At 38.8% G+C, this 15,260-nt stretch overlaps 1 protein-coding gene across 1 annotated transcript in view; it reads left to right on the forward strand.

Annotated features, from left to right (window-relative positions):
* LOC146322850 (contactin-associated protein-like 5) overlaps positions 1-15,260 on the forward strand; it is a 128,987-nt gene that overhangs the window by 64,730 nt on the left and 48,997 nt on the right. The window contains exons 9-11 of the mRNA XM_084724959.1: positions 4,675-4,818; positions 5,642-5,801; positions 12,638-12,744. Coding sequence (XP_084581085.1) covers positions 4,675-4,818; positions 5,642-5,801; positions 12,638-12,744 — 411 coding nt within the window. The remainder of the gene's footprint in view (positions 1-4,674; positions 4,819-5,641; positions 5,802-12,637; positions 12,745-15,260) is intronic.

The raw sequence follows: 15,260 nt of genomic DNA on the forward strand, positions 1-15,260 counted from the left end.
GTCGTAGTGGAATCATTAAACTGAGCTGCAGGCTCATGAGCTGCAGCTCATCAAAGTTGTTTCAAATCATTTATTTTCTATAAATATAACCTCTTGTTCTCCTCACTTCTCAGTTTTATTAGAACCATCACATCGCTGTTTCGAACTGTAGACAATAGAACAGCTTAAGGAGAAATGTAACTGGCCTTGTTTGATAAAGTGCTGTACTTGAGCTAAGTGCACAATAGCACTAATGTGGAAAGAATATTGATCTGTCTTCCTGTGTTCAGCCCAGACATGATGTGCACCAACATTATAGGCTTGATTTTCACACTAGCAAACATCTTTGTCTTAGTCAAACCCTGGATGAGGCACTAAACTTGATATGTTCACAGGTACCACAGAGCAAAGAAAGAGAGAAACTTCAGTACCTAGGAATACATCTGGGTGAGAGACTAGAGAATAGGGCTTCCCACATTTTTTCACTTGGATGGTCAACACTGAAACTTTAATGGTGGCCCACGGGCCAAAAGTTAAAGCCTGTTGCAATGTATTGTTGGTTGTATTGGTGGTACTAGAATCCCAGGTTCCCTTAATTGACCAACTTGTCACTTCGTCACTCTGCTTGCCGAGCACAGATTATAAAAAATAATGAATAGTTAGGGATCCTACTCACTGAAAGAGCTTTTTACTTCACAAAAATAATAAAACTCCATAAGCATTCATTTATATTGTATTTTTCAAAAGTAACCTGTAATTATAATCAGTTTTTTTTGCACTAGACAACTGCAGCTCCAAATTCAACTATTACTTTTTTGATTAATTTAATCTAGCAATTATTGATCAATCATTTGGTGCATCAAAAGTCAGAAGATGAATGCCCATGACAGTTTCCCAAACCTAAAGTGACATCTTCATATCTTATTTTGTTTGACCAACTCGCCCAAAATCAAAAGGTGTTGACACGACACCTGAAACTGCGAACAAGTTCAATTATGACTATTTCTGTTATGATTTTTTTTTTATCCATAGAGTTTTAATTGTAAAACTTTCCTAGAACTGAGAAAAGCCATTAAGTCTATGAGTTCACGAGCCGGGGCAAGGGTGAAAAAACTTCTCTGCATATTCAGAACCCGGAACTTAGAAAACATTTTTTTTGGCTAATGCGCAAGGTCAGCAACTCTCATTGGATTGACTGGGAGCCGTATTTGCATGCTGTATCTAGTTCATTATAATACATCACTGGTTCTTCCTCGGAGAAACAAACAACAGCATTAAATGCACTGGAGACAGACTGATAGGCTAGAGGTTATAAAGACGCGTTTAGGAGGGTAGAGGGGAGTCTGGAGGGATTTTATTTTGTGTGGTGAGAATTTTGACTTATTTTTTACAACAGAAATTACATACTTGTTATTACAGGGAGTCGAGCACCAAAAAACAGTAATGATGGGTACTGGCTGAATTCCAAGTAATGATATCTTTACAATATTGGTTCAAATGTGAACAGTACCCAACCCTACTCAAAACAGGAGATACAATTGTCCATGAGGGGTAACAACATCCAAAATAAGCTTTTGTTTCATTCGTGTCACCCTGCATCTACTGCCAGTTGTGCTTGTCAAAGACTTGAGGCAGCTGCCACTGCAGCTTGGTGCAGTAATGACATGAAACTGTCAAATGAAGCTGTGTATTTCCTGGAGGCAGCACTGGGGCTCAGAGATATAGTCTCAGACAGAAGGCGAGTAGGCAAATGCTTTATTTTTCTTTACAGTTGAGGAACTGCCACGTAGGTCACTGATGTGATACAAAAAACATTATATATGTGTCCTAGATAGTACTTTGACACGTCAAGCTTGGCCAGCAGCAAGGAGATGATGAGATATATATATATGAACAGGGAGGAGGGATACTCCCACTGATGCTCGCCAGCAGTCCCTCGCGGCTACGCTTCTTATACCATGAAACAGTCAATGGGGTGGAGAAGAGACGCCCATGGCATTCGCAGTCTTCTGGGATAAGAGGTTGTTCTGTAAGCAAAAGGCATCATTGGATTGCGAGTGAAATTCTCAAGTTTTCCCAAGTGCCTGGACAGATCTGATTTTACTCCGACTAAAATAACTCCCAGTGCACTCTGCGTGACCGTCTTGTCCCCTCTGAGCTTCCAAACCACGGCACAGCTCAATCTGGATGCTAATTTAGTCTGGGTTCAACACAGGCAGAGTCAGAATGGAGGCGTGGATCAGTAATTTCCATTCACGGCTGCCATTGTGGCATTGTGTCCTCTTGAAGGCTACAGCTCTGGGAGATGAGCTGTCACTGCCAATGAAAAAGGAATGGTTTGTAGATCAAGCTGAGTTGGCTCATTACTCATCTTTTTGAGTTTTAATAGATTTAAAGACTAAATGGTTTTGAACTGATTTTCAGATGGATTTTTATTCCCAGGTATCACAATATTGAGATAAGCAATTGTTTAAAAAGCCGGGGTTTCTGCTGTTTTAACATAAGGGAACTATGACACTTGAATAAAAAACAGTCGGATGGAAGAGCAAAATTTATAATGAGAATATTTGAGTGGATCGTGTGCTTTTTTCATGAAACCTGACAGAAAATTTCCCCAATGAGCATCAGAGTGATTATATGTGGGAGGTTAATGGCTTAAAGTGATTTGGAAATTTGGTTTTAAAAAATCCCATCACACTCTATATTCTGCAATTAATGGACACTTATCCTAACACAACTTACACACACAAGTCCAGTTGTTGGCTGGCAGCAGTGGTGAAAAGAGAACTGAAAATCTGCACTCAGCTAGAAGTACTGTTACATTACTGAAATATACGCAACTACAAGTAAAACTAATTCACATGGGAACAGTATGTCGGGTCAGGATAAGCTGTATAAACATAGGTAATCTGACAAATCATTAGCATTTCACCGCTTCCTGGTTGAATTGCAACCTAACAGAAAATGGATAGTGAAAATCTGGAGGGACATCGCCCCTTATTTCAAGCTAAAACAACATTTTTGATGTCACATTAGCTTCCATAGCTAACGTTAGCATTTAGTTACTTCCTGGCTAACATTGCCATTTGATAATGTTATATGATATGCTGGGAAAGATGTAAATAAAATCTGAAATATCAATGCTTCTTGTACACTTTTATTTAAGCCTGGAAGTAAAATGCACACAGATTTCTGTGTAGTGTTCATTCAAATTTCATTGAACAAAAAACTTACAAGCACTTTAGCAGTGTGTGTTTTGCGTGGCAGTAATGATGTCACTAATATTAGCTAGGAAGTGGCTGAATGCTAACATTAGCTGTTGTTTCATGGTAGCTAATGGAGTGTCATGTATGTTGTTTTGCCTTGAAGTATGAGCCCATGTCCCTTTGGATTTTTACTATCCATTGTCTGTTTAGCTGATGATCAATCAGGAAGCAGTGAAATGATCACAATTTAACTTGCAACCTGGAAAACGGCAGTAAGATATTTTAGCTTCCCCACCTGACTGTGATGCCAGAGGAAATGGTGAATAGCAGGCATTCAAATGAAAGGGGTTTCTGTTTCTCCGAATCATTAGTCCAAGTCCTGCGCTGTTCGAGCCTGGTCTCGTTCCCAACTCGTCAGATATTAATGTTTTGGTTTTCCCACAAGGCTTTCTCGCTGTGTCAGATTCAGCTGCTAAAGGGTATCTTGTGCTTCAGTATGCAGCGAGGCGATGATAAAATGCTGGTATGTGATGAGTTATTATCAAAACACTTTGGCTGTTCTGGTCAGTGGTTACAGTCATCTCTTAAAACTTGTGCCTGCTGCAGCGTTTTTTTAGGGTTTTTTTTCCATCCATCGTAAGTCACGGTTTCATTTGCTTTATTGGCTACAAAAATGCAGATAAAATATTTATCGATTAATTCATTAGTTCAAATAGTAGGGCCACTCAGTAGTGAATTGTGATTTGAAAGTAGGTTACATAGTGTTATGCATACTTAAGTAAGAGTAAAGTACAGGTACCCGAAACTGACTTAATTATAGTCATTGATCCTTTTAATGGTGCTAAATTATAGGTTTTCAAAATCTTAATCTGAAGTAAGACTTCCCTCTGAGATGGAGAGTGTAAAAGTATAACATACAGGAGTTGAGTACAATACCGCTTCAGTCAGTACTGCACCTACAGTATGTGTTCACAATGACTAACAAGTATGAAAGAGCTGGCTTTAGAGCAGTTCCTCCTCATTTACACATTAACTTCAGAAATGTGCAGTTAGAATTTCGTTGACAAGTGACAGAGCGGAGGAGGGAGAGATTTTTTTTTTTTTTTTTTGATGAAGGAGGCTTGAAGCTTTGTCACCGTCTCATGTGTCAACAACTGTGCAAAAGAAATGTGCTGAGGAAATTTGGGGATTTGACAGTATTGGCAGGTTTCACAAAATTAAAACTGCATCTTTAATTAGTCCTAAATGCAGGTGAAATTAATAATAAATGATCATGTTCTTGTGTGGCCATTGTTTTGTCACTGGAGGCTGCTGAGAAAACACTATAGCTGACTGACTATATTAGAAGAACCGCAGTGCTGTAGTAGAAATTCTTCACAGCCTCCGGGTTTACAGGAAAATGGACACAACCAATATCTCTTTCTGTGCTGCAGACCACTAAACTGTTTGCCATTTTAACTGTGGCTTAATGTGAAATGTTCCTCTTTAGGTCACAGAGTCAACGATGGTTTGTGGCACTCTGTGAGTCTCGACACCAGAAATCTGCAGATCACTGTGGCTGTGGACAGTGAGCCCTCCTCCTCAATTGAACTGTGGGACCAAGTGGAATCAAGAGGCAACTTTTATTTTGGAGGTTAGTGGATTCTCACAGCGGTTCTCCCTACAGCAGATGGCGGTCGGCACACCCCCAGTTTGGAGAAGCAGCAGAAGTACTGTTGTAGAAAGCTATGCGATGTACTGCTGTGGACAGGGTCAGTAAAAATCTGTGTACACAATATTTAGAATATTTTCACCTCTGTACCTTGCCATCAGACAGCCTTTTCCAACAGGAAACCGCCATTAAATGAGCCAAATATCGCTCTCCCTCTCTCAACCAAACTCCTTAAGAAAAAACAGTAATTTTACCCCACAGAACACAGGAGTTGCTGGTCTACTGCTGCCTCAATTGGTTAGTTTGTTTGTGTTATTCTGTGACTTTGGTGAATCCAAACTAACTTTTTGAAACACCAAAGTTATACAGTAATCGAGGAAGCAGTAGACCAGCTGTTTTTAATTATTTTACTAATTTTGCAAGTTGGGTTTGGTTGGTTTAGTCAGAGCAATATTTGCCTCATATAACAGTGGTTTCCATTGATAAAGGCTGTCTAGTGGCAAGGTAAAATAGTCTAAATATAGTCTACACTTAAGCTGGTATTGACTTTTTAGGTGGACCCTGTCCACAGCAGTACATTGGTTAGTTTCCTATAACAGGACTTCTGCTGCTTCCCCCATCTGGCGGCGTGCCGACCGCAATCTACTGTAGGTACAGCGTACACTGATTATTGATAAATACTTCGTGCAACTCCACTTCAAATAATCAGAATTATCCTTTTACGCACATTGTAACAATATTTCCTGAAAGGTTCAGTGTTTGTATAGTAAAATTAAAAGTTGCATCATGTATCACTTGCTTCCAGGATGTCCCACTGTGGACTGTCAGCACCTGACTCCGGCCTTCCAGGGGTGTGTTCGGCTCATACTCATCAACAGACAGCCAATGAACCTCAGTCATGTGCAGCAAGGATTGCTGGGCAATTATAATGAGCTTCAGTTTGACACTTGCAATATAAGAGACAGGTAAAGTACTTTGAATTTCTTATTTACACTTTTGTTTAATGAGAAGACAGTTCTCTCACAGATCTTACAGAAAACTTTGACATTCAACAGTCAAAATGCGTCAAATCTAAAAATCTGTAAAACATTATCCAAGCTGGCAGCAGAGACTTATTCATGCCCACATTGTTAATTTGTAGATGGCAGTGTGTTGTCTGCAGAGCTGCCTGAAAGTCACTGACATCTTGTCCTATAGAGACAAACACACTGACAGGATCGTCCAATTAAATTGCAACAGAAACTCGGCAACACCTTTTCTGGCAGCGAACTATGCTAACAAGCTGCTTCCTACTGGCCTGTGGCACCCCTCCCTATCCATATCCCTCATTACCCTGCACAGCTGTGGGCCCTGTGAACAGAATTGGCAGACCTATGAGCTCGTTGAATGTCTGCATGTGGTTTGGAACATTTATGGGAACGAGACAAACATGCAAACTGCAGTTTTTTGCCTTGTATTTGCCCCGAGGAGAATCTCCCTTTTGTTAGATTTCAGACTATCTGCTTTCTAGTTCAGATTGTCCGCTGTCAGAGAATATGCAAACACAACAGTGCTGCCAGTCTGTTGTGTCAGTGGGCGAAGGGATGCACGGCAGGAAATGACAGAACACTGGGATGAGATGTTTTCTTTTCACAAACTGAGATGCATACATCTTGTCCATGTAGACATGTTGGCTTTTTTCTTCTTCTTCCAAAATTATAGTGATGGATGAGTGCAAAAGCGCTGTGGCAATTGGGGTGAAATAGTTTTTAAAGTATAGACATTTCTAAACATTTTAATCATAAAAGAAAGGAAAATCCTTAAAGGGAAAATTTGCTACATTTTATGTGGATGTCCAATCAGTGTTGATGGTAAATGTAGTCAGTTAAAGCCATAAATTCTTCATTGTGTGCTATATCTACCAAGAAAGCTGAGTTATCCTCAAGTGTAAACTCACCGTTACGTCACCCAGTGGTTTGTGGACGACTGTTTTGAAGCCTCAAGTTTGGCATCAGGGGGTTCTCCATCTTGGTTTTGCAACCAGAGCATGTGCAGTACCTATGAGAACCTGGTGCTGGTGGTGGACTGGTGTTTGATTCAGGAGGTGTTTGATTTTGTTTCATCTATTCAGCAGGGAAAAATGGTGGCCTGCCTGCCACAGAGTTTCTTGCATTACAGCTAAACAGTACAATGATGGTCACAATCTTCTCATACTGCAGCTGAACAGCACAGTAATTTATATTTTGGCAAACATTTTAGCAGATTTTAACGACATATTGATTCGTTATTTGACAGTTTGATTTGACAAAATCACTGAGAATGACATGGTAGACATGTCCTAAAGCATGCCTGGTATTACCATCTGTTTTCCTCTAAATGGGACCATAGTTTGCAAAACGAATGAACATGCTGCATTGAAGAAGACTTGAAACTAGTCACTGAGAACATAAACTTATTAAAACACAGGGGTCTGCAGTCTTAAATCAAGAGAGAGGTAGGGTCATTTCACCAAAAGAGTATATACAGTTGGACTTCCTTTTGAAACCAGTGGAGCTGGTACCTGCTGGCCATTAGAAGGCATGTAGATTTAAGGCACTTCTGCATTGGCTTCACTTTTCAGACCCAGAAGCTCCATCCACTATTTTTCATACAGTCTATGGTTGTCCTGCTCGCGGAGCCATGCCAGAAGTACCTATTTGTATCAGGATGCGTTCTGTGTGAGCCTCTGAAGCCCATGCCACTGTTCCTCTTTTGGCTGTAAAATACTCATCTAGCACACCCACTGGATACGTAGTAGCAGAGACTAGAAATTCAAGCTGAAACAGCATGCAGTTCTTCCTTAACACTAAAGGCATCACCGTGACATCACTGGATGCAGCAAGAGAACTGAGCTTCTTCTGTCAGTATGGCACACACTGAGGTATTTATTACTTCTATCGCCTACATTGACCATCAAAACTGACTCGACATAAAGCATGGCAAAAGTTCCCTTTAAGGCTACGTTGATCACTTTTTACCAACTATTGTTATAGCCTGTTAGCTATCAGCTAAGCAGCTGACTACTTACATGTACCTACAGCAGAGGCAGGGGTATAAACCTGCATTGTTTTTTTGACATTTTTGAGGTGTTACTACAACAAGCTCTAAACACAACATTGACATATTATCATTTTAAGAAGCTAGCATAGCTAACATGTTAGCTAACAGGTGCCAGTTTAGGTCAAACCAAAGCTTAAATATTTCCCTGCTATTGTAGTCTAATAACATATGAGGACAGGAGGGGAGACCTCAGCCAAAAGTCAACTAGATGCTCACACTCATCATAGCTTGGAGCTCGCAGGGCTGCATTCAAGCTTGAGTTTTGAAAGTAACTAAATGCAATAGAGGAACTACCATTTCTTGGCCTTTATGAGTCTCTTGTCTCTTTTTCATTGCAGCTGACACAACTTTCAACTTCATTTCTTCAAAAAACAAAACAAATACAACACAAAAACACTTGAATTCTGTTTTGGATGGTAATTACCATGTCAATGGTGTAAGCATTTGGTTCAGCCCTATAATATACACATAAAGCATACACAGGTCATCATAATCATTCCATCAGTTCAATATTCACTCATCTTTTATCTGAAAATAAAAGCTAGAAAATCTAAATGTGAAATGATAGAAAACATTCTAATGTATGTTTTATATTAATCTTTGATGAATATCAGTTGTCACTGCACAAAATGATGCAAGCAGAGAAAGTTGTAAGTTTCCTGTAATTGAAATCCATATACATGCATTATGCTGTATACAGCAGCAAAGAATGCAATGTGTTAGCAAGTTTCTACATCAAGCAGACCCAGACCAACATTTATTTACTCACTTGTTGGGTGTGGTTTGGTCTCCATCAGCTCCTGAGAGAAATATGTGGTTCCTTAGCCTCTAAATATTCTGCTTCCTTCACCAGCTGCCTGTCGTTTTGGTGCTGGGCAGGTAGTGTACAGTGGGTTTATCAGAGCTGAAAATAGCTGTCTGCTGCTGCTGCCGGAGACAAGGTTGATGAGGACAGGGCACCTCAACCACAACAGCAGATGAGTCATAAAATCAAATCGTTCAGCAAAAAGTGGTTAAAAAGCTCAGACTTTTTATCATCTGCTATGAAACAGTGTTGATTATGGAGCTTTAAAGGGTTCATCCCAGTTCATCCCAAAATCAAAAATACGTATTTTCCGCTGGCCTGTAGTCAAATTTTTTTTTTAGGAGCTTTGAGCACTGTATGAATTGTGCCATTTAGTCCCATTATAGTGGAGAGAAGGCAGACATCTCTACAGCTGATATCTACAATCTTCTGTCACTCACACCAAAAACGTTTAGATGAATAATTAGCACTACAGACCAAGAGAAAAATATGTATTTTTGATTTTGGGGTGAACTGCCCCTTTAAGAGTTGAGGAAAAAAACCCTACTTTAGTTTACTGTTTAAACAAAGAAAAGCTGTGTGAAATGTTGCCAAACAGTTTAATGTATTTTTTTAAGAAATCTTTGATAAATATTAATAGTCACTGCATAATGTGTTTCATAAAAAGATTCAAGCAGAGAAAGTTTTTTGATGTAGCCGACAAATGAAACAACCATCTACATGCATTATGCAGCACAGCAACAAAGAAACTTATGCAGATCTAAAATGAAATTTGTGAGTGGGTGACATCCACACTTCTTCCTTTTCATGTGTAGTTGATGCTTTTGCGACATCCTGTGCTTTAATCTCTTATGAGGACGTGACATGTGAGGCTGCTGCACTCAGCTTTCCGAATGTTTATTGCATTGATGTTAGCTTCCGCGTCACTTACTCTTGTCAATTCAATGACCCCTGAGCATGAGAAAATTAACTTTTATCAGAGTTAATCTCTGTTTCTCTGTGTCTAATTAAACCTCATGACTCAATTCATGGTCAGTGTGCACTTAGGTGTGTCATCTGCTGTGATTCCATGACCTGCAAGGGCACCCACGAACACAACAGAAAATAGCTTGATGGTAATTAAACCAGTGGCTGCAACCCTATCCATGTTGCGGCTGGCCCGCTCCACTGCAGTTAATAGGTGGGAGATGAAAGTGTATGAAATTATAGATGCATGCTCGAAAGGCTGGCAATTATGTGAAACTGAAGGAGGCTTGAGGAAGGGACTATTAATCAGAGGAGTGTGGTTTGAAATTTCTTTGAAGCGCTCATTGTGTCAAAATCCCATTAACAGGCATTCTAGTCTGAAGGTGACAGTAAAGCTTTTATTTTTATAGAAACACCTCGGCGTGTCAGCTTTTTTAAATTCAGACAAGGACACAGTATGAGACACTTTTATTTCACAGTTGTTTGGGATTTTTAATGAAACATGAATAAACAGCAAATTAGTCTGTTGGGTGAGTTCCAAAGCGGGTGTTCATAATTGCATACAAAAGAATAAAGAGAACAGTGAGCAGGGGTCTTGCTTACCTGATAAATAAAAGATCATCTTTGCAAACAGTAACAAAAGAAGTATCTCTGTACAAATTCCTGAGAGGTTTGTGTGATGTTTTGTTTTGTTGCCAAGAAGTTGTTATTGTTTTCTGCTGCTCCTTAATAGCAGAAGATAAAAGTGCATTAGGAGTAAAGTAGAGCTGAAACAATAATTCGATTAGTCAACATAATCAGCAACTGTTAGCAGCTATTTTAATAAGCCCTTCTCAGGTTTCAGATTTTTAATGTGATAATTTGCCTCTCTTTTCTGTTTTCTATCATTATCAGTACAAAATGTGCTCCGATTTTTGACAGATAGATAGACAGAAGAATCATTTATGTTGTTTTTTTTTGGGTTTGTTTTTAAATACAGACAAAACAGATGATTAATAAATTCAAGTCCAGGTGTGCAGTGGGTGTTTTTGATAACCATACATCATTAGATACATTTATATAACTATACAAGAAGTTATAAATGCATTTTTAATTTACTTTACCAGTACTTTGTATGCCATTGTTTCCTAATACAAAGACTAATTCTATGCCCTAAAAAAGTTTTGTGACCTGTCTGATTCAAAAGGTGTTTTGTTGCTTGTTTCAAATGAACTCATGGATGATTTTGTGAATGAATATTTCATGAGCAGTGTAGTTGTTAGTCAAATTTCATTTGGCATCAGTAAATAAAAATGTGTCTATTTGTACCCAGGTATGAACAGGTACACACAAGCTATTTGACTATTCACATCCAACCTGCTTATGTTAGCTATAAAAAGGGACAAATTCAGTTTTAATAAGTGGATGTATAGGCTAAGTGCAGGAGAAGGGGCTTGAATTCTGCCCCGGGAGACTAATTTGACAGTTTTTTAGCTGCAGTTTCGTTGGGTTTAGGCCATAGGATTACTTGGATGGCTTATTGAAAGATCATAGTTTGTCTCTGCTGGTGCAAATAACCACACTGACTATTCCAACCCCAATGCAAATAACATCTGCCTAAAAATAAACGTTTACAGAGTGACAACGTGTGTTATAGAGGCTATTTTGCACAGCTATGAATACAGGTGTGACTTGAGATGTTGGCTTGCCCTTTGTTGTGGTTTGTGTACAAAAAAAAATGACTTAATTTAGAAAGTAATGACCTGGGTTGTATTTCATCAAGGCTGATCCTGAAAACTCAGGTGAAAAAGCCTGGTTTAAATGAACTTCAATTTCCACTCAAGGGTTAAGACGCCAGCACAATTCACCCATGTCTAGTAAACATTAACTCAAATCAGATTTGATCAAGCATGCACTGTGCATGCACAGAATTACTAAGCAGCTCCGAATAGAGAAACCTGACAGCATCCTGCAGATAACCGTAGCCTTCTGCTTTCTTTTAGAGCCTACTTGATCTAATCAAGTCTGCTTTCACTATAATTATGCCTATTAATTTAGCAGTAGTACTATATCAACATACTTAATGCCCAGTACTTCAAAGTTTTATCAGCTGATCTACAGGAGGGTGTTACACTGAGAACAGCTGAGTGGAAGTAGACATATGTCTCAGTGTGACCCTTAAGGGGATGTGTCCAAATAACCTGTTGGCTTTTGAAGAGAATAAAAGTGGTAAGAATTTTGATTGATTAGTTTTATAATTACATCCCTTGGAACTAAAGTGAGCACATAAATTTCTGCTTGGTCACATTGTGAGAATAAGGTGTGAAGTTGTGTTTCCTCACAGAAATAAGTGATGTGAGTGTGAAAAGACACTTGAATGAACCATCATTTGGCATTATGTTGTGTCTTCAACACACAGTGAAATTAAGCTTGACAGTTAGCATGCTACAGAGCAGGCTAGTTCAGTGGTGTGGTGGTAAGTTACTATGGTTTCTGAGAAGGGTTTCCTGTAAGCCACATTCATGGAACTGAACTCTTTCCTAAATTAGCAAGATTATTATCAAAATAAGCCTGTATTTTCCTTTAACCACATTAATCAAAGGTGAAAATATTCTCCTGATAGTAAATGGTTGTCGAGCTGCAACAGTTATTTTAATGATTAATCTGTTGATTATTTCCTTCGTTAAATCGTTGGTTTGTTGGTCCATAAAATGTCAGCAAATGTTGAAAAATGTTGATCAGTGTTTCCCCAAGCCCAAAATGTCATCCTCAGATTATTTTGTCTACAACTCAAAGATATTCAGTTTACTGTCATAAAGGAGCAAAGACAACAGAAAATATTCACAATTTAGAAACTGAAATAAGAGAATTTGGATAATCTTCAGAGATGACTTAAAAAAATTAGTTGATCAGTTCAGTAGTTGAATGTAATTGATCGTTGTAGCTGTAAATGGTTGTTGTTGTTTTTTTCAGATGCCTTCCCAACCTGTGTGAACATGGAGGCCGCTGCTCTCAGACATGGAGCTCCTTCTCTTGCGACTGTTCAGGAACAGGATACTCTGGAGCGACCTGTCACAACTGTGAGCAGTTCATCTCACTTTCATTTCTTTACCAAGTCTCAAACCTGCTATTACACCCTCTGCACCTCCCCATATATTCTAGGTCTACTGAGCTGTGTCATTTGATTCAGCACACACACCTGTCTTGCTCATAGCTTTCTTCACTTTGTACAGCTGAAAGGCAAAGCAAAAAACTTGGCCTGCTTCAACCTGACATGACCTTACAATCACTGCTGCTATTCTCGCTTTTAGATTTCTTAGATTCTGTTTTTTTTTTTTTAACTCTATCCATAAATAGCTTTAGATTTTCTGCCCTCAGACAGACTCTACATGTAGCAGTGTTTCCTTGCGGGTGTCAGTTTTTGACATCTTTCAGCATCGCCTTGATATTTGTTGTGAAGACAGCTGTGTGTGAAATTGCCCCAGAATACTGATTTCTTGTTTACGTGCAGGCAAACGCAGTTTTCTTTGCATGTCGGATGATACATGACAGATAAGATCATCTGCTGAATTATAAATATTTTTAATTTAAATTTACCCCAAACACATAAAATCAACTTTTTTTCATCTACAACTCAAACCTGAATATCTAAAAGGGGAGTATTTGAAACCTGTCACCAATTGACTGTTGGCTGTTAAGGGAGAAAGTGTAGGGTGGTGTCTTATTTACCCTGTCCAAAATGAGTAAATACATGTATGAAAAGGATTAAAGAGTGCGTTTTTTGGCTCTGCTGCAAAGATTATCATAGCTAACTTGCTTACTACCTGTGTTTGTTATACCTGTGAATTCATTTGAAAATTGTTTTATGAGGTTATGCAAAAAAAGCCACAAGTATCTGTCTTTCTACTTATTATTTGATCTACTAAAGTTTACACAGAAACTTGAGACAAACTCATCATCCAAAACAAGATTATCTTCCCCCCACCCCCCAGTGCTTTGTCCTGTTGTAAACAAATCAAAGTCTGTCTTGTCTCTCCACGTATGGAGCAACCAAATAGGGTGAGATTGTAATGTAATAGAGTTCTGATCGTCTTCCTCATCATACTTACACTCTGTGATGTTGTGTCTGGTTGCTTGAAACCACTTTGGCTAAGGTTGAATAAATTACCGTAAAGGTTTCCCTAGGATGTTGGAAGGGAGAGCTACTTAAGTATTCCCTTTTGTGTTGCAAAGGTCCCGAGTAACCACTTTGCTCATACATATATATTCCTCATATCAGGGACCTTACCAGTCTCTTAAAAGTGAAATGAGGTGGCCAGGTAGTTCAGTTGGTAGAGCGTGCTACCGATGTACTGAGGCCGAGTCCTCTGCAGCAGCCATGGGTTTGACTCCTGCCTGTGGCCCTGTGCTGCATGTATTTCAACACTCTCTCTCTCTCCCTCTTTCTTTCCTGTCCTCACTTCAGCTGTCCTATCAATTAAAGTCATGAAAAAAAAATTTTAAAGTGAAACACAAGAAAATGGCTGAATTTATGGTGATTGAAGAGGAGGAGGAGAAACCAAGAGCAATAGCAATGTTAGGGCTTTACTGTTTTATTGAAACTCAGAACATTTCTCACGTTGATGTCGTCAGTTCTTCTGCTCATGCATTTCTGTTATAGCTGCTTGGTTAAATTTACTTTGGATCATGTGCTTTCCATATTCTTTGAAGAGGACAACCTTCTCATCTTCTGTCCAGTTTAGCTTTGTGTCCTCTTTCTTTTCTTTTTTGGAGAAGCCTAACCCTGGTAACTGAGGTGCACATGTGCTGTATTATGACAGTAACCACTGTGAAAGCCTTAGCTTAAACAGTTAAACCAGGAGAAAACCTAAGAGCCTCAGCTTTAGCAAATACTTTGAATAAGGGACAAACTTAAACTAGTTTATGCCAGGTGAATGCTCTTAACCTTCCAAAATAAAATGAATGAAGGGAGAAAAAATTATCATGCCAGAATGAATTCAGATGTATTCAAGGTCATGTTTCCTCACAACCACATCAGGCAGGAAAAACATTCAGTAAGAAGCTGTGGAGGATGGATCAAAACCGCATCAGAGATGCGACACGCCCAGTGGAATACAGGCATGAGGCGTCCGGGCATATATAGTATATATTCAAGATCCTTTTTCAGGGTTCACTTTTTTTAGAGTCAGCTGAAATCATTAAAAATTCAACCAGAGACTGAATTTTCAACTAAACCACAGAGAAGCTGCTAGCTTAAGTTCAGCCATTTCAGCCAACAAAAGTAGTATAATATAATATAATATAATATAATATAATATAATATAATATAATATAATATAATACTTTCTGTTCTTACACAACCCATATGCAGATGTGCCACTTAAAATTCAAAATACAGAAGTGTGGAGGACTACATGTTCTTGAAGCAAAGAAGAAATTCCATTATAAACATTCAGAGATAGCATTTTTATCTGGACAGTGAATATACCCTCACAATAATGAATACATTCTGATCAGGCCTTTAGTAGTCATACATATATGTAACTGTAGTGTCCACATAAGAGTGTTTGTTGTACCATAATATGTGTCAGAGAAA

The sequence above is a fragment of the Lutjanus erythropterus genome, chromosome 8 (assembly GCF_056507025.1).
Source record: "Lutjanus erythropterus isolate fLutEry1 chromosome 8, fLutEry1.hap2, whole genome shotgun sequence".
Classification (NCBI taxonomy): domain Eukaryota; kingdom Metazoa; phylum Chordata; class Actinopteri; order Lutjaniformes; family Lutjanidae; genus Lutjanus; species Lutjanus erythropterus.